Raw genomic sequence first — 22,642 nt, forward strand, 5'->3', positions numbered from 1 at the left:
CAATTCAACTGTTGCTCTTCAGAGATAAGATTTCAATGTAGTAATTATTTAATCAAAACCTTTTGTAGAAAGACAAGCCTTTACTTTTAGAATCCAAAAGTAATTGATTTAAAAGAGCAATGAAAAAAAATCAAATGTCTTTTTCTCTTCTAACTAGATCAACAGTGGAGCACATTATAGACAACTGGTCTACAAAGCAAACCACACGCAAACTCATAAACATAAGAGCCAAACACACACACACACACACTTACAAAGTCTCTGCTCTCTGCCTCTTGGTTCTCGTCAGTCTCTTCACCATCACTCTCCTCACTGCTCTCATCTGACACAGCAGAGAAAACAGAGGTGAACAAGTCAGTCTTCTGTAAGTGTGTGTCTGTCAGTCCACCTGCGAGTTTCAGTAAAGTTGGGACCACAGAACTGTAACGCCATCACTTTGACCTTTGAAAAGGGATTTCGTCCCAACAGGAAGAAACTTAGGGCAGGAAATGACATGAGTTCCCACTGGGCCCACAGTAGGTTCATTCATTTTTGTGATGTGACATATGCACTGGGACTATGGACTAACCTTGGGGATCGAGAGGCAACTTTCCCCCAGAAAAATACAATGGTACACTACATCCACATACAGTAACAGTACATTTAGGCATATGAATACACAACCAAACAAATAGCAGGCATAGAAAAACATTACAATCATACAAATACTTCCTCGGACTGCAAAACAATAGTATCTTTTGTTTATTATCATTTCATTAAAAAGTTTCTGTGTCATCATTTTTTAATGTTTTGTTTTTGCATATTTTACAAATCTACCCTATCACAGGTGTTTCTTCTCAGTCATGACATGAAGTGAATACTAATACTGTACCTGGCGCCACATCCACATCAGGGACAGCAGGTGGTCTTCCAGGCAGGGGGAAGGTGTATGCAGACTGATCTGATATCAGTGGTAGAGGAGTTTTTGGGAGACACTTCCTCATCAGCTGCACAGAGGGCTCCACCAGACACTCCAGACCTTTATTCAACAAACATTCCTGCAAAGAGACAAAGATTAAGAACATGGAAGCAACATGTTCGCAGACCCATCTCTGGCTAATTAATGGACTGTACTGTGTTGTACTGACATTTAAAGATGTACCAACAGACATCAATCAAACTGAATCTCAACAATAACGAGTACGGCTAATTTTCAAAATGAAAAATGCACAATTGTCAAGCCTCTGGTGGGGAAGGTGGCTGGATCCCTAGTGTACATAGTTGGGCTCACCTCCATGCACAGCACTGAATCTAGAACTAGACTCCTAGGGAGGGGCTGGACTCTATCCAGAGTTTCTCAGATGGCTCACGAGCCCCTGGCTGAGCACCCCTGCTTTGGAGTTCTCCCTGGGGAACAAGAGGGTCGCCACTATGCAGCTGAAAGTTGACTAGAGGAAGGCTCTGACAGTTGTTTGTGTTTATGCACCAAACAGCAGTTCAGAGTATCCGGCCCTCTTGGAGTCTGAGGGTGGGGTCCTAGAAAGGATGCCGTCTAGGGACTCTATAGTTCTCTTGGATCAAATGGTGGAGGAGACAGCCAGACAGAGGCGGTGAACTCAAACGTGTAGTGAGGAAGAACTGGGAATGCCTGGTTGAGGTCTCTGTCGGCAGAGTTTTCAACTCCGCCTCTGGAAGAACTTCTCATGAATCCCCAGTGAAGTTGGGGACATGTAATCTGAGTGTGCCATGTTCAAAGCCTCCATTATGGAGGCAGCTGGGGTCAGAAATGCTGATCAAAGATCCAAAAGCCTGTGTGTGGGAGGAGTTCAGGGAGGTTATGGAAAAGGACTTCTGGTTGGCTTCAACTCAGGAAAGGAAAACAGGGCTTGGCCCAGGCTGTTTTTAGCAGCCCCCTCATGGTTTTCAACTTTATTTGCTACTTGTTTTTTTTGGATTTTTGCCTGTTCCCCTTTCACTTTTGTTTGCCTGTGAAATTCTCTGCTTCTCAGTCTCACTTAATTTGAGAACCATTACGTTATCTCTAGCAGATGTCTCTGAGGTAGTTAAAAGCTCCGCTGTGGATGAAATATGCTCAGAGATGCTGAAAGCCTTGGATATTGTCGGGCAGCCCACTTCAATGTCACATGGAGGTCAGGGACAGTTCCTGTAGATTGCCAGACCAGGGTGGTGGTTTTTCATAGTTAAAAAGTGGGACCAGAGGGTCTGCTCCAATTGTCAGTGTATCACACTGCTAAGGAAAGCTTATACCAGGGTGCTTTTTGCAGACGACGCGTTTCTACACTGGGGCGATTTGCAGTTTTGCGTTACGTGGCTGCAATGAGAGTCAGCCAACGTACCTCTCCCCTTGCCACTGCACCCAGACTCTGGATATGTTTGTCCAGCTGTGGGTTGCATTGTGGGGTGATCCAAAACAGAGCACAGAAAAAAGCTGAAGGTAAAGTGCGTATCAGTGCGAGGACTCAGTTATGAGTCTGTACTGAGTGACAAAGAGCCTAAACTACTGTCCCTCTGTGCCCGTTGGGTTGAAACCTTCAAGCTGTTGCATGTCACTCCCCAACAAGTGATGTCACAGCAGGGGCCGGATGGAGAAATGAAGCGTATCCACAAAAACCATGCACACACCATTTTCTACACTTAAACTGGTATTTATAAAGGAGGAAGTGCAGTGAGAAAGTGTACACCAGCGAACACAGTTTTCTGTACGCTGAGGGTGAAATGATAAAGTGGAGATTAAATATAAGGTGACAGAAATAATGTGTAGAAAAACATTGTTTAGGTGTCTTGCCAATTTTCCTGATTGTGTTATTATTTTTAATTTTGATCAAAGGCTCATTTATAAGCTCAATTTTAAATAACTGTTTTTGATTGATGACCTTCATCATTCTTTTTATTTACAATAAAGCCAGTATTTCTGGTGGTAGTGTTGCTGTAAACAGCCACAGCCGTGTGCAACGGCCGTGTGTTGTTTGAGAAGCTTGCAGATCTTACGCAGCTGATAAACCGCTCTTCCTCTGTCATTCCTCTCACTGACAGGAGCACTGAGCACTCATTAGACCTGATATACAAAAATATGACTCAGGGCACGGCTACATCTGTTTCCGTCTGACTGGATGAGGTGATATGAGGCTCATGCATGTTCATCCTGTTCCGTTTTCGATTTGTTAAACAGATCCAGGCGCTCACACATCTTTGTAAATGTGCCAAAAGGCTGTGCGATTCCTGTCTTAGTGTGTGCACAAAGTTTTAGTTGTGAATCAACTCAGAGTTTTATCCATCTGGCCGCTGGTCTTTCAGAACAAAGTCACTGACAGGTGGGTAAACGTTGAGATTTATTTCGGCTTCATCAAAGTAATGGAACTCTGTGTGTGTAATAAGCACCGTGATTATAGTATTTCTCAAATTATTCTTATATAACGCCATCTGTCTGAGCAGATATCAACTGATGTTAAACAAAGGGACGTTCGAGTCCTACACTTAGCGGCTTTAAGGAAACTGCAGTTGGGGCAGATAAACGCAGTGAGAAGTCTATTGAAATTATATTAAATAAAGTTTAAAGCATTGGAAACCCCAGGTATGGCAGCTATTGTAATGATTGTGTTTTTTTCATTAAAAATAATTTATTATATATTTTATAATAATTTATTTTTTAAAAGAAATTATGGTTATGTCTGTGGTTATGTGCTATATGACTTTGTTTCAACTGTCAGTATTTCCAACAAAGCCTAGAATAATGCCAAGAAATAAGAATCTTTAAAAAATAGAAATTTGCTTTAATTAATTACAGCGCTGTCAGTACCAATGGAGAGTCCACTCTTATCCATTTAGGTATCACGCATACTGAGAACAGGTAGCTGTCTGATCTGATTAGGCTGAATATTATTTGAACTTGGTCTGACTCAGGTCCTGGGTCAGACCTGTGATGCCAAGTGAACCTGGGAAGACCACTACATCAGAGTGGCTGTTTACAGTATGAGTTTCTAGAGATACTGGGACAACTTTGTCATGTTCAGATTTTCTCTAAGAACTGGAATGAACAGACCCCAAAGACCGGGGAGGGCTCCATGAGTGGATGAGAGTGCAGTGAGGAGGGGGCAGGGACACTGGAAACAGTAGACATTGTTGCCTGAGTGGTAACAACTGCAGTACGTACAATGCAGTACTGTCAACAAAAAACATCTGAGAAAGAAAGAAGGAATAAAGAGAGTGAAAGGTAAGGCAAGGTACTTTACATCTTAGTCCACGCCAACAAAAAGAAAGACAAAAAACAAAACTGACATGGATGATCTGAACCTTACCTGTGTAGTCCGATACAGCAGACTGAGGCCTCCCTGGGATATGAAAGACTGTCTGCCTGCAGTGCGGTTGGTGACCTTATGGAGGCAGCGCAGCAGTGCGTGGCGGATTGCTACGGCAGCATGTTGGGTATCATGGCTGTGCCAGTCCTCATAAAGCCGCAAGAGACCAGAGATGTAACCCTCAGATACCACTGAGCCAACGTTAGCCTCTGTGAGGGAGAGACAAACACGGAGAGATATTCAGCAATCTATGTACTCCAGCTTCACTAAATATCTGAGACTCCAAACTGCATCTGGCCCCACACGGAATCCAGATGGCGCTGCTGGTGTGGTGGGATCAGGTGGGACTCATGCGGCCAGACAGACAGAATGTCCGGTGCCTCGTGTGAGCGGGCAACACTGTGGGCCGGTGGAGCTAGAGGAGCTAAAGGAGGACGTTCCTTTGCGTTTGAAGACATGTCTAAGGGAGATATATCAGTTTCAAAGTGTTCACTCATCCAGGCTTGTGCCAGAGCACAGAGGGGCTGGAGATGCAACACGTGTGCAGCTGCGTTATTCCCTGTGATGTCATTTCCTGGGTGATAGTTTACCAAGTGTCTAAAAGACGTGCTAATATGGCTGCTGCTGTATCTAAAGGTTCAAGTTGATCCATGCAGGAGAGGCCGAGCTGTTCACAATTTTGAAGATAAAAAGGACATGGATGTTGAATGTAACAGAATGTAGCAAACTGAAATGAATCGCTTTTGACACATCAAGAAGGAAAATGTCTAGAAGGTCCTGGGTAGACTGTCTGTGCTTGTACCCCGCCTCTTGCTTAAAGGGGAACTGCGCCAATTTTCCACATTGGTTGTGTGTTTCCAGGTGTTGGCGAGTACTACTGTGTATGTGTAAGTGTTACAGGTGCGCGATGCTACATCTGTGAAGTGCTCTTTTAATGTGACCTGGGACAGGCTCCAGACCACCGTGACCTTCAACAGGATGAGACGGTTCGAGGGATGGACGGGTGGACGGAGTGCAACTTGAAAAATAACACAGGCAAAACACATTGAAAACGTTCAAGAGCAGGAACCCATCGGTCGTCAGTACGGACATTTCATTTTTGATCTTTCAGTCTCATCTCCAGACCCATATGAGTAAATGACACAGCTGTGACAGTAGAACATGACTCGAGGATGCGGGAGAGTCAGACAGTGTGTTTCAGGCTACTGTCAAACTGTTACTGGAATTCGGCTAAAGAGAGCTGCATGCCATCCAGTGCTTAGTGGCATCCGTATCATCAGCGTACAAGAAATACCAACTGCAGCAAAAAGAATTGTGCAATCGGAAAAGAGCAGAGCCGTGACACACTGCCGCACAGCCCCGTGGCTCATCCACACACATGAGGCATCGTCTGTGTGCGCCTTGTATCCAGCCGTGAGAAACAGGTTCATACAGTAAAAGGAAACCAGGTGGCCCCGTCCATGATTCCCATGTGAGCTTTAAATCACACATATACAGGACTGTACAAGTTCACACAGACAGGGACAGTGTGCATGCAGCTATTTTACGAGCAGCACTATGAGAGTGATCCTGTTTCAGCCCTGTCAGCCCTGCATCTCCTGCCTTCCACCAGAGACCGATTGATCCGAGCTTAGTGGTAGTACTTGCAAAGTGTTATTGGCCTCTTTCAGTTCGTTCTTCTCTGGCCTGCTGGCAGCAGACCTTTTCGTCATTTAGTCTCCCCGGCCAACGCAAAGATACTGACGATGAAAGCTACCGCGCTCCTCCATTCATAAAACAGAGCGCTGTGACCTGAAAAGCCAGAAAAGAATGAAACTACATCTTACCCTCAGATTTACACTCAGCTGACCACTACATTCTTCCCCTCATTCACTGATCACCTTCTTTAGAGTCGCAGGGGGCTGGAGTCTATCCCCGCATGCACTGGGCGAGAGGAGGGATTCACTCTGTGCTCAGATCAGTGTGTAAATGTACCTCACATGAATCATTTCTACTGGCAACAGCATGTTTTTTTTTTTTTTTTTTAAATGTATTGCTTATTTGCGTCAATTGAATTGATACTCGGTTTGTAAATCTATTATTTAATAATCAGGTTGCGGTTAGAAAGCCTTTTGTAGAAAGACTATTTAGTAATTGCGGAAATTATTTTTATAGTCCAAATCTTTTAGGGGAAGTGGAAATTAAGTAACTCCATCTCACATCAAACTGTACATTTTCAGGACGTGACGATATCATCGTCAGACTCTCCTCCTCTCTCAGAATATATTCTCCATGACACAGATTCAAAGGGGAAATTACAGATCATGCAGAGGAAATTAATTTCTAATGAATAGTGAAAGTTGTTAATGGCTCTTTTGTTAATTAGACCTACTACTTTTAATATGATGGTGAATCTGAAAATCAAGTAAAATCGAAAACTTGGCCCTTAACTCACTGGAATCTCTTGAATCTATTATTTTAGCCACTTCGGTATAAAACTGCAGTAATGTGATGTGGTTTGAGATCAGTCTGATCAGCTGCAGCGTCCAATCAGAACAGGTTTCTAATAAGGTCCTGTGTCTGTCTGGTAAAAGACTTCATTGAAGGATGGTCTGGTGTGCGCTCACTTCCCACTCCTGAGAGCTTTGGGACAAGATGAAGGACCGCAACGGTGATTGAGGAGTGGAGAATCCATCCAATAAGGGGATTGGGATGTATCCTAAATCTGGTTCAGAATCAGCACGGTAAGGTCATGGTGATGAAGGAGTGTACTGACATGCCTTTGAACGTAGTTTCATACATACTTAGTTAGACTACATGAAACAATATGAATCAGGCTGCTTTCACACGTGTGGTGTATTCAGTTGTTTTTCCAGACCAAGGAAGAACAATATGCTTTGTTGTCTTTTAGTTGTGGTCTGGTTTGGGTTCACGCTGATTCTTGACAAACAAACAAGAGGAGAGAGGAGGCATCTGCAAATCACGCTCTTCGTTAAAACTGAGAATCTGTTGTCCCTGTGGGTTCTCCAGCTCTGAATGGTGGGAGCTGTAGGGCGTGATTTTGCCCCAGGCAGTGCAAGTTAAGGCAAAGATGAATCAGCGTGAGTTGAAAATGTTTCAACTTGACCAAAACATTTTATATATCTGCTTCATGAGCCTACAGAGATGAGAGGCCGGCGGGAAATGGCAGAAAGAATTCATTTGTGTGAGTAAGAGGTGAAAATTCACTTCGCAGTCTGTCTGAACACACCGTAATATTCCCTCTTTGGGTGGAGAGGGAAGCTGGAGCAGCCAGAGGAAACCCACACGGACACAGGAAGTCCTCAGCGGGACTAGAGGCCAGTGCCACCCCCAATGTCCAACAAAATCACATATTGTTGGCTCGCACAAGCTTAGTCAGGGATACCGAGGAACATGTTCCTAACGGAGTCACTTTTTAGTCAAGCATGAAGGCAGGGAAGTCCCAATTAGCAACATACACACACACACATTTTTCTCAACAGAGGATTCCTTATCTTTGAGGCCCAAAACCAACAGGACTGTTGTTGTATTTTGCTCTTTTTGTAGATAAGCATAACCTCAAAAAATAAAGCTGACATGCTGAAATATTCAAGGAATTAGTGATTATGCTGAAATAAATCTAAATTTAAACTCAAAAGTCACTCAGTAGAGCGCATTCCTCCGCCAAGGCCAAACAATCCTACAAACGACTGTCCAGCTCTTATGACAGAAAAGTTTGATAACATCAATGATTTATTTGTCATAAAACAGAGCAAGCACAACTCTTTTTTCCACCCGACTAAGATTACTATCTGGATCTGCACCAAATTTCCCATAGGTCTCAACACTATAAATACATCAGATTTTTTACATCCAGGTCCAAACAGAATTTCCTGAGAAACGGATGAAAATGCCGGAAAAAAGCCCCATCTCACAACGTCAAGGACAGTGGTCAGTGATCCAATCTTCCTGGGTCCACCCCTTTGACCTGATCCGCACCTGCATTGAATGGGTTCTTACCTTTCGGTACCTTTTGTGTAATCCTGCTGGCAATCAAACCAACAAACCAACACACAAACAGACATGGGTGAAGACAGAACCTCTTTAGTGGCGGGAACAATGCCAATTAAATAGTATTTACAGTATTTACACTATTACAAATACTGTAAATGCTGCTTCTTACATCTTTAATCTTTTTTAATAATGCATTAACAGCTGCTCTTGATTTAGGGCAGTTCCAGTGCTTAGCTGTTGTACTAACGTCTTCATCTGAGAGACAAACAGTGTAGGGTAGTGGGTAAGACGCCAAACACGGAATAAGTGTTGTTAGATTAAATATGCTCTCAGAACAGTTTGAATTCAAAATACATGGGGCCGAGGAAGAGAAATACTTCAAATCCCCAAATATGACGTGATATTAGTGTAATTGCTGCCTTTATGTTCACTCCAAACATTGCATTATAGATCAAAGTGGAACACTGAGAGCAGGCTCATCTCGATGTTCGAGTTTACGAGCGAACGAAGACCCCTTGATGTTCTGTGCAAATTGGCACTTTGACACGGAGCGCAGCACAATATTGCATAAATGAAGAAAAGCCCAGAGCCCTCCAAAGCTCTGTCTGACTCTGGAGCGGTGGGTCTCTAAACCGTCACCACACGAAAAATGCGACGAGAGTATTAGAGAGAAAAACTGTCGGGACCGAGAGAGAGAGGAGGGAAGCATCTCTGTGCGCTGACTTTGTTCAACCGGCACACGGAGAAGCTCCGTTGATCTGGGTTTACTTGCAGGCCCACCGAGTTACAAACAGACTGGATGCTGCATCTTCTCTGTAGGAATGAGATGCTGTGGATTTGGATCCAGCACCAGCAGAGGCTCATTTTGACATTTCTGTACAGCTGCTAATTCACTTTTCTCTTGACTTTGGGCAAATTAAAGCTGCTTCAAAGACGAAGGGATCCAGGTTGTAAAGCTGCCTGTTGTTCATGAGCTTTAGGTCCCTGTGTTCTGACTGACAAAGTTTCCTGTTACCAGAGCTGATCCTGTGTTTTGCTGCATCTGTGCACTTTCCTGTGCAGTCTCCTACTAACAAGTCTCGTGTATGTATCCAAAGCCTGATATACCGTTGTCCAGCAACTATTTAAAATCACATCACTGACTCACACTCTGGCACTGGATGACATGTTCCCTCATCACCGCGAACACACAAACTGTAGTTGATTCTGACTCCGTCCCACACACACACACCGTCACACTGCCCCAAATACTCCCTGGAGCACCATATGTGGATCAATCCGCCGCTGAAAATAGTCCCCAACAAAATGCACTATTTCCTCCTGTTTGAACTATAGTGAGCGGCTGTTTCAGAAAATTACTGATTCTTTTTTAAATCAAAAATTATATATTTGTGAGCTGTTTTTATAGAGTTATGTCTTCTGTGGGAACCAATGAACTCGGAGCTGAGAGACAGCTAAAGTGTTGAGAGACAGACTAACACATTGTTGTTTCGACTCTTGATTTGTTGTCTACAACAAAACAATGTGCAGTAACGGCGGCCTAATACTTCATATGGAACAGGTTGTCTTTGAAAAGAAACACCTCTGCAGTTTTCACACACAGGAAATCTCTGGTGACACCGTCAGGATGTCGGGATCAATGTTTTCTATAGACTGCAGAGGATCTTGATCACCTTTTTCACACATGAACTAAGCGATGAAACATTCAAGTTTCTGTCGTAACGTGATGAGTTGTCATGACAACATGGCGTCCTGCTAGCTGCAGGACAGTTTTAGTCGGTCAAGCGTGTCTGTTTGCCTCGTCTGTCCCCCGGAGAAGGTTGTCCCTCACTAACAGACCTTTTTCACAGCTCTTTCTGCTGGGACTTGTCAGCATGTCCCCAGTGAAGAAGCCTGTGGATCCTAACAGCTCATCCTGACTGCAGTAAAATGACACCCTGGATGTGTGGATATTAAGGAGGCCCTGACAGTAACTTTGAATGCTTTTGGTGAACCCCTTCATTTCTTCTAGTGCTACTTTAAGAAGTTTACCTCCTGTACCTCGTGACACACGGATGGATTACCAAACATGCCTTACTTTTTTCCTGTCTTTGTTCCATAAGAGCGATTCTGAGCAGGAAACACCGGCAGCCGCTGCCACATCAGACTATAAGAACCATAGCTAGCGACCGAGAGCTCTGCCCAGTACCGGTGGCTCAAAGAAACATAGTGCACTCTCTGTCTGCATCTGAGAATCAAAGAGAATAAATTACTGCCTCGCCAGGCCTGCGGGAAACATGCTGAAGAGAGCCAGTTGGGAAGGGGGCATGTGAGATACAAGCAGTACATGTACAAACCAAAAGACAATAACAGGAGCATGTGGTGTAGGGTTGTGTGTTTATACACACCAACACAACAGAAGCAGAACAACACCATTTCCTCCACTCAGAAGGACTCACACACTGAATGAATATGTGTGTGAAAAGGAGGACACACACACACACTCACACACAACCGGATCCAACAGGTGCTCAGCCTGTAAAAGCCACAGGACTTGAAACAAAGTGCAACAGTGACCCCTGCAGGACAAACACGCACAATGCAACACCTGACACTGCTCTGAGCAGGAGGAGAGGATTAAAGATGTGCATGAGAACAGTATTTCTGTTGCCCGGCGGCAGGGTCATTTCTGAACATGTAGACGTCATGATGCCATTAGATACAAATAATGACAGAGCAGAAAATGTCAAAATGAAAGCATCATCATCATCAATACGACTGTCCAGCGCCAAAGATTGTGCAGGTGTTGTGGTGGACAAAATGGCCACAGATGGTCAATATGCTGAGGAGTTCCTGACAGTTCTGACTGCCTGTCATCTCTAACGATACAAGCTAAATCTGTAAAGTTTGTCTGAAAACAGATTTAAATTTTAGCCCTATTTCTGATACATTTGATGAATGGTTGAATTCTATTTTGTACTTTTAGAGGTTTGGAGAATATTGCTTTTCACGTTTGTGTGTCACTCAGTCTCCACTCAGGATTTATTCAGATACACACCTCAGTCAGATTCCTTTCCTTTTTCAGTTTTTTGTTTGTACTTTTGTTGTTTTATGATGGGTGGATGGATGCATTTTGATTTTGGCACCAGTACTGTGAGACGAAAGAACAGTCAGATTAATAATCCATGCAGAGAGGGTTTTTACAGAAACTGTTTGGCTTCAAACAGTGTAAAGACAGAACTATTGCTCTGAAGCCTGAATATATGCCACAATTCTTGTTTCTCATCACCAGAACACGTTTCTGTCACATCAAGCAGCTTCCCCAAGGATTTCACAGTTTCTAAGTAGCCAACAGGCCCAAACAAACCGATGAGTGTCAATCATACGCGAGAATGAACAAAATATTTTGTCACGGAGATCAGCGGCTCTGGTTTGCACAGACAGTGATGCAACTGCCCATCCGTGATCTGTCAGTCCAACAAGTCCCTCAACAACCTGAAAAGGAAACTAACCTCTAAGAAAAACGGCTCAGTGACAGAAGACTCTGTGACATGTGTGCAGGGTCTGAATAATCGGGGTGAGGTACCGTATCCCTCCATCCTGGGAGCAGCTCTGATTTACTTGTGCTAAAAGCTGCCTTTAACTTGAAAGCAATGTGCGACTTAATGACTGCACTTCACCTTTTTTGTATCCAGGTTAATAACACAACCTAACAAAAACCTGGTGGAAATGTATATACCCCGCTAGATGGCAACAGCTGCTCCGTACAACACATAGCGTTTTTATTTCATATGTTTTAACATAAAAACAGGTATTTGTAAATTGAGGGATGTAACATTACATCTACTTAAAAAACCTGTCACCGCTTGAACCCTCCAGCTCTGCAGTTCGACCTAGTGTAGGTGCAACACTGTGCTGTCCATCCAAATGTAGCTGAAAATGACTTAATGTAAGTTTAAGAGGAAGGAGATCATGGATTTCATGACTTTGACTCACTTCAATCCTTAACTAAGTCTTCTGATGATGTTCAAATGTGAGTGAATGATAAAAACAACTGAACTGAAGAGGAGCAACACATACTGTACTTAAGAGTCATCTGCTACTGTAAATTCTGAAATTAACAGACCTGCATTTATGTATTCATGAGAAATCTTCATGTGTCGTTCTATGCATGGTTATACTGTAATTTCATCCTTTACATTCATATCCCATAGGTATTGACACAAGTTCAGATTGTTGACAGGATGTTTTTTGGAGCTAGATGGGAGACAGTGTTATAAGAAAATGTGCTGAAGGGAAAATATTTGCTGTGACATTTAGAAAGTTTCCGTTTTTGCTACCATCATCTCCTGCTCACAGGGCACAGACTGACAAATGAAGGTGTCTCGGCTCTGATCAGGAGTTATTACGGTGGGAGAGACGTCGCGCTCAAACCTGTATTTTACAAGATTGTTCCGAACTATGTGAAAATGCTTCTGCACATCAAGAGACGATAGCCTCTGTCCTGCACTCGGAATTTCTACAAATCAACTGAGTCCATCTGAATAACGCTCTCTCTCTTATCACAGTGTCATTTTCCCTCTTCCCCGGGTCACGTAAACTCATCACTTCCTCCATGTCCTCTTCTTGTCACATCTCACCCCTCTGCCGCTGTAAGTTTGCCCTCTCTCACAGAAAAGCTGTTTTCATTTGCTAATCATTTCCAGCTGCTTCTTCTTTCACACGTCCACTTTCTACTTTGCTTTGAAACGTAACACACTTTTCACATTAGAAGTCTTTCAACCTCAAAGAATCCTTCCATTTGGACTCCCACCATGTTAGACATTTATCAATTCATCCATTTTTTGCAAGGCAGCCCGAACGTCCCTCTCCAGGACCGGGGGGTTCCAAGACATGCCCAGGCCAGATGAGATATATAATCTCTCCAGCTTGTTCTGGGTCTCCTATCAGCTAGACGTGCCAGTAAGACCTCCAAAGGAAGGTGCCCAGGACGCATCCTGGTCCAATGCCCGAACCACCTCAACTGGCTCCTTTCCACATGAAGGAGCAGCAGCTCTACTCTGAGCTCCCCGTGGATGTCAGAGCTCCTTACCCCCATCTAGAAGGGTGAGCCCAGCCACCCTGCAGAGGAAATGCTTGTATCCGCGATTTCATTCTTTCGGTCACTATCCAAAGCTCAATAGAGGGACTGGTAAATCGAAAGCTTTGCCTTCAGCTCAGCTCCCTCTTCACCACGACGGTCCAGTACAAGGCCCACTTTCACTCCGGTTGTATAGGGACCAAATGGCTCACGGTAACCCCCAAAAGATCCCCTGAGGCTGTATGGGTAAACTTCCATGACCCTTCAAGTAGCCTTGCAATGGTAAAGAGCTGGTCCACTGTTCTATAGCCAGGACAGAATCCACATTGCTCCTCCTGAATCCAAGGTTCTACGATCAGTTGGAGTCTCCTTTCCAGCACCCTGGCATAAGCTTTGCCAGGGAGGCAGAGCGAGCACACCCTCTATTCCCCCTTTTTTTTTTTAAAAAGAGAACCACCTACCCGGTCCTCCAGTCCACAGGTAACCTCCATGCAACACTGACGAGGCGTGTCAGCCAAGAAAACCCAACAATGAGAGAATTCAGAGAATTGTGGACTTTTAATTGTGAAAAATCTGCAGGACAAGTTAAATTTCACTGATGGTTGCTGGACACTGACCAAAAAATAACAAAATTGAAGTTTTTGGATATATTATTGGATGAAACCATATTTCTGCGGCAGAGTGCAATGATATAGCTACATGTTGTTGCACTGGTGGAGCTAGAGCTGTGGAAATGTGTTATTGTGAATTTATAAAGACAAAAGGTAGGCCTAAAAAAAGAGTTGCGTTTGTATTAACCAGGAGCTGGGGAAATTAGAAATTAACATGTGTTTTTAGCAATGAGTACTCCAAGCCTAAATGACCATATAGGTCCGTAACCTCTGATACTACCTGTAGGATTGTATCAACGGCAGGCATACTAGACCGTTGTTGTCATGGTAACATTAAGAAATACACGGTTAAGGTTGTGGAAAGGTCACAGTCTGGTTAGGTTTAGGCACAAAAACTACTTGGCTAGGTTTGGGGAAAAATTGTGGTCTGGGTTAAAATAAGTTCTTCTTAAGGTTGGAGGACCTTCATCGTCGTGGCTACAATAATAATAAATGCAGTTAAGGTTGTGGAACATCATGGTCAAATGGTCAAACAGTGCTGAATATTTGTTTCACATGGGAAACTAACAGCGGTCTCCTGTGTGAAAGTGTTGTGGTATGCCGACCCATCCATCCACCCCAACCTCCTCCTAACATGGACTTTGTTGCTCTTTATACGTCACCTTGCTTCCTCCTTTGTTCTCATCATAATTACTACGGCCACTGAAGGTCGCTTAACAATAAAGCCTAAGTATGGATTGTAATAAGCTGCTGCACAGACAACCTATGAGCTTTTTACAGGAGAACAGTCTTGTTTTTAATGATGCTTTGGAAATGACATTACACACACGCAGACCACTTTAAACCTGAACACCAGCTTACTCCCACAATTATCCAATCAACCAATCATGTGGCAGCAGTGCCGCGTATAAAATCCTGCAGATACAGGTAAGGAGCTTCAGTTAATGTTCACATCAAACATCAGAATGGGGGACAAATGTGATCTCAGTGACTTTGACTGTGGCATCATTGTTGTTGCCAGACAGGCTGGTTTGAGTGTTTCTGAAACTGCTGATCTCCTGGGTCTCCAGTCTCCAGAGTTTTTACTCAGAATAGAGCCAAAAAGAATTAAACATCCATTGAGCAGCAGTTCTGTGGATAGAGACGCCTTGTTGATGAGAGAGGTCAGAGGAGAACGACCAGACTGGTTGGAGCTGACAGAACGGCTACAGTTACTCAGATGACCGCTGTTTACAACTGTGGTGAGAAGAAAAGCTTCTCAGGATGAACAACAATTCGAACCTTGAGGCGGATGAGCTACAACAGCAGAAAACCACGTCAGGTTCCACTCCTGTCAGCCAAGAACACAAATCTGAGGCTGCAGTGAATGCAGACTCACCAAAACTGGACAGTCAGAGACTGGAAAAACGTAGCCTGGTGTGATGAATCTGGATTGCTGCTGAGGCAGCAGATGGTAGGGTCAGGGTTTGACATCAACATCATGAATCTATGGACCCAACTTTGTATGCTTTGTCAAGCATTCAATAGGTCAACATTTTAATTTGTCCATTACTTTGGTTTATGACCAAATACATGCAAAACCAATGGCATTCCCATCAGCCTGAGCTGCACTTTGGCTACGGTCTAATAGTCCTTTTTGCTTAGGAAGGTTCCTGACTGAGTGAAATGACCCGGAAGTATCTAAGTGATGATAGAGCTGCTCAAATTCTCTAAATGCTAACGACAGCAGCTTCAGTGCTTCCTGTCTTATCTCCTTTAGCATAGGATACACTGGACTTTGCTTTATGTAAGTTAACTTTACTTATTAACAGCGGCGAGAGTATTCAGATCCTTTACTTAAATAAAAGTACGAAAAAATTACCAGCAATGGAAAGATACTACATTGCAAGTAAAAGTCCTGCATGAAAAATCACACTTAAGTAAAAGCTGAAGTATGTAGCTAAAGTATTAAAGTAAAAGTACTTTTTTGGTCCCTCGGTTCGCTTTTGAGAAAAAGTGATACTTAAGAATGATGATGTGTACAGTAGTAGATCTGTAGGCCTAACGTGTCATGCCTGTCTTGCATAAATTTAACAATTATTTTCACACAATCAGACTAATTGGGATTCCCGATAAATATAATGACAGTGGATGTGAGCAGTCATTCTCAATCAGACAACCATTTCATTTCACTTTTGTGACTGGTAGCCCATATTCCTTTTGTATTTCAATTCCAACCTTGGTAATGAAGTGATATTTTTCACCGGGTTGTCTACATTCATAAAGCCTTCATGAAACGACAGGGGAAGAACGCATAGGGAGAAGTAACTGAGATGTGCCTTTTGTAGTCCATCTTCAGAAAATTGTAGTTTCTCCACGGCAAACTCACGTCAATAACAACTGCCGTCTCATAATTACGTAGCTTAGCGTAAGTGCAGTCGGGTTCTCTTAGTGCCGTGGTTGTCTTTTCCTAAGTCCTTGTGAATTCTCCTTCATATCTTTCCTTGACCTGGTGAGGTTTTCCAAGGTCAAGGAAAAGTGGTTAGGAAAGGAGATTTTTCTTTTATTTTTCACCCACACCCTTTGTGTCTACTCGTAATTAGCAAATGTTAGCATGCTCACATGCTAAACTGAAATGGTGAACATAATAAACATTATACCTGCTAAACATTAGCAAGTTAGCATCCCGACTAGCCTGGCTGTAGACTCTTAGGGCTCTATTTTCCCAAAGGCACAACGCCAGTGCCAGGGCAAATGCAGTTTTTATGCAATTTTTGTCAATTACCAAAATGACCAAAGACGCACAGGCATAAAGAAATAGACCTGAGCCTGTTTGGTAATTTCCTGGCACCAAATGCACTGCGTTTGCACCAGTGTGGGAGGAGAGGCACAGCTGAGGCTGTGTTTACGATGATTCGGTGGCATACTGCAATTTTGGTGCACAAAATTGCATTTGCCAACCGGGAATCATCATAGATCAAACTGAACCAATCTGTTACCTGCAATTATCTCAAAATCAATACTGGATCTGAATTAATGGAAGACCTGACCCGACCCATAATTAAATACAGGCTCATAGCTGCTGCTGGGCAATGAAGGCAAAAGCTTGAGGATTCTGTGAGGGTGCCCAATGGCAGGAGGTAATACATGATAAAACTAAGTAAAAAGGCACTGATAGTGCAGATTGTGGAGGCAGAAACACCCTCCGAATTGTCAGTGGATTAGGTCCACATGTTTTTCCTTCCGCTCAGAACCACCTCCATGAAATAGGCGCGCGCTCACACCTCTCAAAAATGCAGCAAACTTTACACCAAGCTGGCACAGTGTGGACACGTTCATTGATAACTGTTCTTGTCTGTCTTTAGACATAGTAACTAGCAAATGTCCAAACCCCATTTTGTATTTGTTAGTTTAAAAATATGACAGGGTTTTTCATTTTTAGTTGGTTGTTTCCATTGGATTAATAAGGACGGATATTTTGTAAATACACTCATATATGTTTATTCCACTTTAAGGACATAAATGAGTATTGAGGTTTCAGATATGCGGAGGAGGAGAAGAACCACAGAGTTTGAATTAATTTGCTTGCAGCCTAATTGTTTGCACCACTGCTTTTAAGTGGGATGAGAGGAGCTCATGGGATTGGTAATTACTCCGCCTGCTGACTCTGTATTCCTCCTACCAATAATGTATTCAGCCTCTCTTCCATGTTGGGCCCAGCTGTGCCTGGTTTGTGCCAGTGCCTCTGGCCACCAAAAATGCAAAACAATTGCTTGAGTTTGCACCATGACATTTTGTTTGTGTTTACATCTGCACCCTGCTTCAGGTAAATAGAGCCCTGAGTCTTGTTTATTGCAGCTCTGGTTAACGTTGTTCCTCTGGGCCCATTACAAAGACAATATACCTCCTGCCACTGGTGTTTTACATAACGGAAAAGGCTTCTTCTTTTCAGGGTCATTCTTGCTAGCTCAATGAGATGTCACACTATCAGAGCAGGAGCAGTTATCCATGGATAAATACGCGATTAAGTAAGAAACGCAGGCACTGCCAGTGGAGCGAGGGTTTGAGTAGTGTTGTATTGGGACGATGATGATGATGATGATGATGTACATCCAGTATGATGGAAACCATCAGCTGGTGAAAAACTTACTTGTGCTCAGCAGAGCTGCAAAGGCATTGATGGCTGCCCTGGAAAAGAAACAGAGGGAGCAGTTAGTGTCTCACACATTTTAATGAACACACTCTTTAAAATGCAAACACAAAGGGTACATGATACACTAGCGTGACCGGGCATACAAATGAATGCGTGTGTGTCTGTGAGTGTTGATAAGACATGATGACACACACAAAATTGATTCAGTCATTCAGATGTGTGTATTTGCTGTGGCTCTAGTGCGGTTGCCATGTACTGCTTTGGCTTTGTGGCGTCACAGTATATTCTTAAAAACTCTATTTGACATATTGTAGCAACCTTTTACCTGATGTGATTATCAATGTGCTTTAATGGTGAGTTTAATAAATGACACTCTCCTTTGTTAACTACTGTCTAAGATCAGTCTCCAGGCAAGACATGAAAGTTTTCAAGGACCGAGGTTGGTGCCACACTCTCAGGAGCCCCAGAGGCCCCCGGTTCACTGTCAAGGCCAGACCCTCAACTGGGCAAAGTGGGCAACTGCCTCAGTGCCCCCAACGGCCAGGGGCCCTATTCAGGCCCTAGCGGTTATTTAGCTGAACGTGCTGTCTCTTAGTGGTGTAGGAGCTCCATGTTGTGGAGCGGCTATTTTGTGTGAAGCCTCAGTGGTGCAGGGTATATTCTGTAAGTTTGGTTTCATATGAATACGTCCTTTGATGGTTCTTTTTAAGGAGTATGTTTATTTTGAAATGTCTTATATCTCCGGAAAATGGATCAGGCCAGCCCATGTCTTAGTGATTGTGTTGTATATTATGCTTCTGTTGATTTTTCTCCCTGACACACTCATTAGACTTGTGCACTTGAGGGCTTACTGATGCTGTTCTCAGCTCACCGTATACTCTCAGGGCAGTGGTTCCCACAAAAGCTGATTTGTGGTAATAAGATTTACTGGAACTTTCTATGGGGATGTGGGAATATGCACAACTAAAGCACAGTATAATGTGACATGATTAGGGCCCTCACATGCTTCCTGCTTTATTCTCTGATTGAAGCCCCTTTGGCAAAATCTTATTTTTAGAACATGGTTATTTCTTCTGATATTGTGTTTAACAGCACCTGTTGTAAACAGTATTCCTAAATGAAACACTGTGCAACAAACCAGGAGCCACACATGCCACACAAAGAGTGGAAGGAAACCGCATTTTCTTCCTGGGGTCTTAGCAGGTATATTCCAACATGACCACTGTGTGTCAGTCTTCTATGAGACCAAATCTAGACTGTCTGTTTGAGGTAATTAGTTAAATGAACAGAAACTAACTCGTGCAACACAGCTGGACGTCCATGACAAGTTCGCTTCTACTCTATGTAATAACAGCACGAGCTGGACACTCCATCTTCTCCCGGTCATTTGGAGTAGAGGTCAGCTGACAGTTAAGTTGAGATGAGTACTGTGACCTTGGTCTGGGTTCAGCTTGGACAGTTCAAAGTTTGGAAGCATCACCTCTTTTGTCCCTCTTTCTTTTATTCTATTTGCTCAGTTATTCCCCCTTCCAGCCTTTACCCTTCTGAATTCTTTCCCCTCACAATACTCTCTTTTCTTCTTCCCTTCTTGCTTTCTTGTTTCTCCCTTTCTTCCCTCCTACATGCATCTCCTCATTGACACCTGCAACACGTGACTCGATTCCACACCTCCGTCCACCGTCACACGCATGCAGATGCGGAGTCAAGTCATTGTTGGCCTGTTGTAGCGCCGGCCTCACACGCTCTGTGTGGTGGTGCTTTGGGAGACAGAGAAGCTGTTTTGGTGTCCATCTCGGTATTGATCAGAGGCAGAATATAGATCAACTGTCGGACAGCAGATCAATTCATCAAGCAGCTCCCTGCTGATCCACAACAAAGTGATTCTTAATTAAAGTTCAGGATCACCCTGTCCATATTAGACCTTTATGTGCGTGTGTGTGTGTGTGTGTGTGTGTGTGCCACGGCAGAGTGCAGTACTGTCACACACGGCCGTTCACTGTGTTTAACTACAAACGACACCAGGCTGTGGTATAAGTGCATACTAGGCTGTTAATGTGGTCCACATTTGGATCAACAGCTCGTTTTCTTGGTTTTTCTTGGTTGCAGAGCTCAGATGATGTGGGAATTTTAGTAAATAATCACATGAGCGTATGTACTGTACATACGTCTCATCCTCTGTGACCCTTTTCACGTCCCATATTCAACCCCCTGGTGTGTGTGTGTGTGTGTGTGTTTGTGCATACTCAGATGGATAATGTAACACCGTTCAGTGTAGCGTTACGAGCAGCAAGTAAACCAGGGTCATGACGTCAGCGGCCATTTGCAGCCAGGAGGATTCACACTATGTTCACTAAGGATGGGAAATATGACCCTCTTAAAGGGGATGTGTCATTTTTATACACATCTTCAAAGGGACAACACACAGCCGTGTTACCTTTATCGTTTATGTGCATGTTTCACTTATGGAAGAGACTTCAACAACAATAAAAGTTGTGTGTTTTCTGGGTTGCTATGAGCCCTCCCCGTCTCACTGTGCTCTCAAACAATATAATGCACATACCAAAAGTGTACAAATTGGAAATAGCAAATAATTAATGAGTCCTTGGTTTTAAAATGTACTAAACAGGAATTGAGTTCATAGTGCAGGTCATATACTGAGTATAAAGAATTCTGGGCTCAGCCAAAAATAATAGTAATAAGTATTTATGGACTGTTTAACTTCTCCACAGAACAGTACCTAAGGCAACATCCACATTAAATACTCTTTGGTGTAATAGTCAGCCAGCGGGGAGATGATGTGCACTCTTGAATTCCTATTACTGGATTACACACCATTAGGCAAAAATGTATTTACTAGATGTCAATCTGATAGTGCTGTAGCTAAATTTAAGGAAGTGATTCCATCAGCACTTAATTCTCTGCCATGTTACAATATAACAGAGGACTCGTAGACTAACTTTAGTCCCTCCCAAATTGACCATCTTGTTGGTAGTGCTGCAGGCTCAATGAGAATGACACTCGACTCTATTGCCCACAAACAAAAGAGGTTCCATTCACATCCGCATATTAAAGCAAACTATGCGAAAACTTGAAAGGATATGGCACTCTACCAAACTGGAAGAATCCCACTTAGCCTGGCATGATAGTCTTAAAACATATAGGAAGGCCCTACGTAATGCCAGAGCAGCCTGTTACTCATCTCTAATAGAGGGAAATAAAATCAACCCTTGGTTTCTTTTCAGCACTGTAGCCAGGCTGAAAGAGTCATAGCTCCTCTGATCCATGTATTTCCTATAGCTCTCAGTAGTGACAGTTTTATGATCTTCGTTAATGATAAAATTCACCACCTCCTGCCCTCAACCGGCACCGACTGATCTTGAAACACAGGGACCTTAGAAACAGCTGTAAAATCTGATACCTGATACTTAGACAGTTTTTATCCCATCAACCTTCACCAACTAACTTCAATAAGGTCTTCACCTAAACCATCAACCTGTCTCTAAGACCCCATCACACCAGTAGTAACTAATCAACCAGCTTGTGGATTAAATGAATGTGTAGTAGGTCAGACACATACAGTACCATCCTGTGCACCGGCATGTAAAAGAGCAGCATATAGCCAAACTAGAATTACCACCCCGTAGTCGTATGCCTCCTTCCATCCGCCGAGTTGCAGTTTAGAACTACGTCTCTCCAGACTCATATAATATATGTAGCGAAGAATTAGCTAGGTATTAAGTGTATTTTATCATAATTAATGTATGAACTCTCGAGTAATGGCTGTGGATGTGGATGAGCTGTGGATGTGGATGTTTGTGACAAATCTGAAGAAATTCCCTCCAGGTATTCCTCAGATATCAGGTTCACGAGAATGGGACGGATGGACAGACGGACAACCTAAAAAAGTAAGGCCTCCGACCACGGCTGTCGTGGGCACAGAGGCGTAAAAGAACTACTAAATACACAGCCTGATTTTACAGGAATGTTCCTCCACTTGAGCTCCAGCTGTAAACATGCCAACATTCCAGCATGTCACACAGCAGAAGTGTCAGGTATTTGAAAGATGTGAGATAAGTGAAATAAGCGAAGAGACATGCTATAAAAGATGCATTGATGTTTGAATATGGTGTTCGATTGTGATTGGCAGGCAGTCACTTGGCTGATGGACTGTGTTTCAGTGCTGGTTTCCTCTCACAGAGGAAACCGGCATCGTTGCCGGCGAGACCGACCGAATTTACAGTATTTAAAGACTCTGATTTGTTCATGATGTGATTCACTCTGCCATAGTGAAAGTTTCAAGGGTTTCAACGTCCTCAGCAACATTTTGGCCTGTGCTCCAAATGATAATATACTCAGCAAATGGAAAGGTATCTGGGAAACCAAGGGGTAAATGAAACACTTTTCAATTGGCACGTTTGTGCCTTGAATGCATCATGGGTGGTATATTATACGTATGTCGGTACAGGAGAAATTAAGAGTTCAAGCATCCTTGCATCATAAACTATTGTTGAAATCTCAGACCCCGTCGGTAATGTCAACCAAAAAAAAAAAA

General features: G+C 43.3%; 1 protein-coding gene across 1 annotated transcript in view; it reads right to left on the reverse strand.

The window, feature by feature from the left end:
• Nucleotides 1-22,642, reverse strand: part of LOC120792788 (cytosolic carboxypeptidase 4) — a 161,927-nt gene that overhangs the window by 96,139 nt on the left and 43,146 nt on the right. The window contains exons 9-12 of the mRNA XM_040132123.1: nt 18,088-18,125; nt 4,296-4,504; nt 872-1,037; nt 255-322 (exon numbers count right to left, since the gene is read on the reverse strand). Coding sequence (XP_039988057.1) covers nt 255-322; nt 872-1,037; nt 4,296-4,504; nt 18,088-18,125 — 481 coding nt within the window. The remainder of the gene's footprint in view (nt 1-254; nt 323-871; nt 1,038-4,295; nt 4,505-18,087; nt 18,126-22,642) is intronic.

Source organism: Xiphias gladius, chromosome 8 (genome assembly GCF_016859285.1).
Source record: "Xiphias gladius isolate SHS-SW01 ecotype Sanya breed wild chromosome 8, ASM1685928v1, whole genome shotgun sequence".
NCBI classification, from domain to species: Eukaryota; Metazoa; Chordata; class Actinopteri; order Istiophoriformes; family Xiphiidae; genus Xiphias; species Xiphias gladius.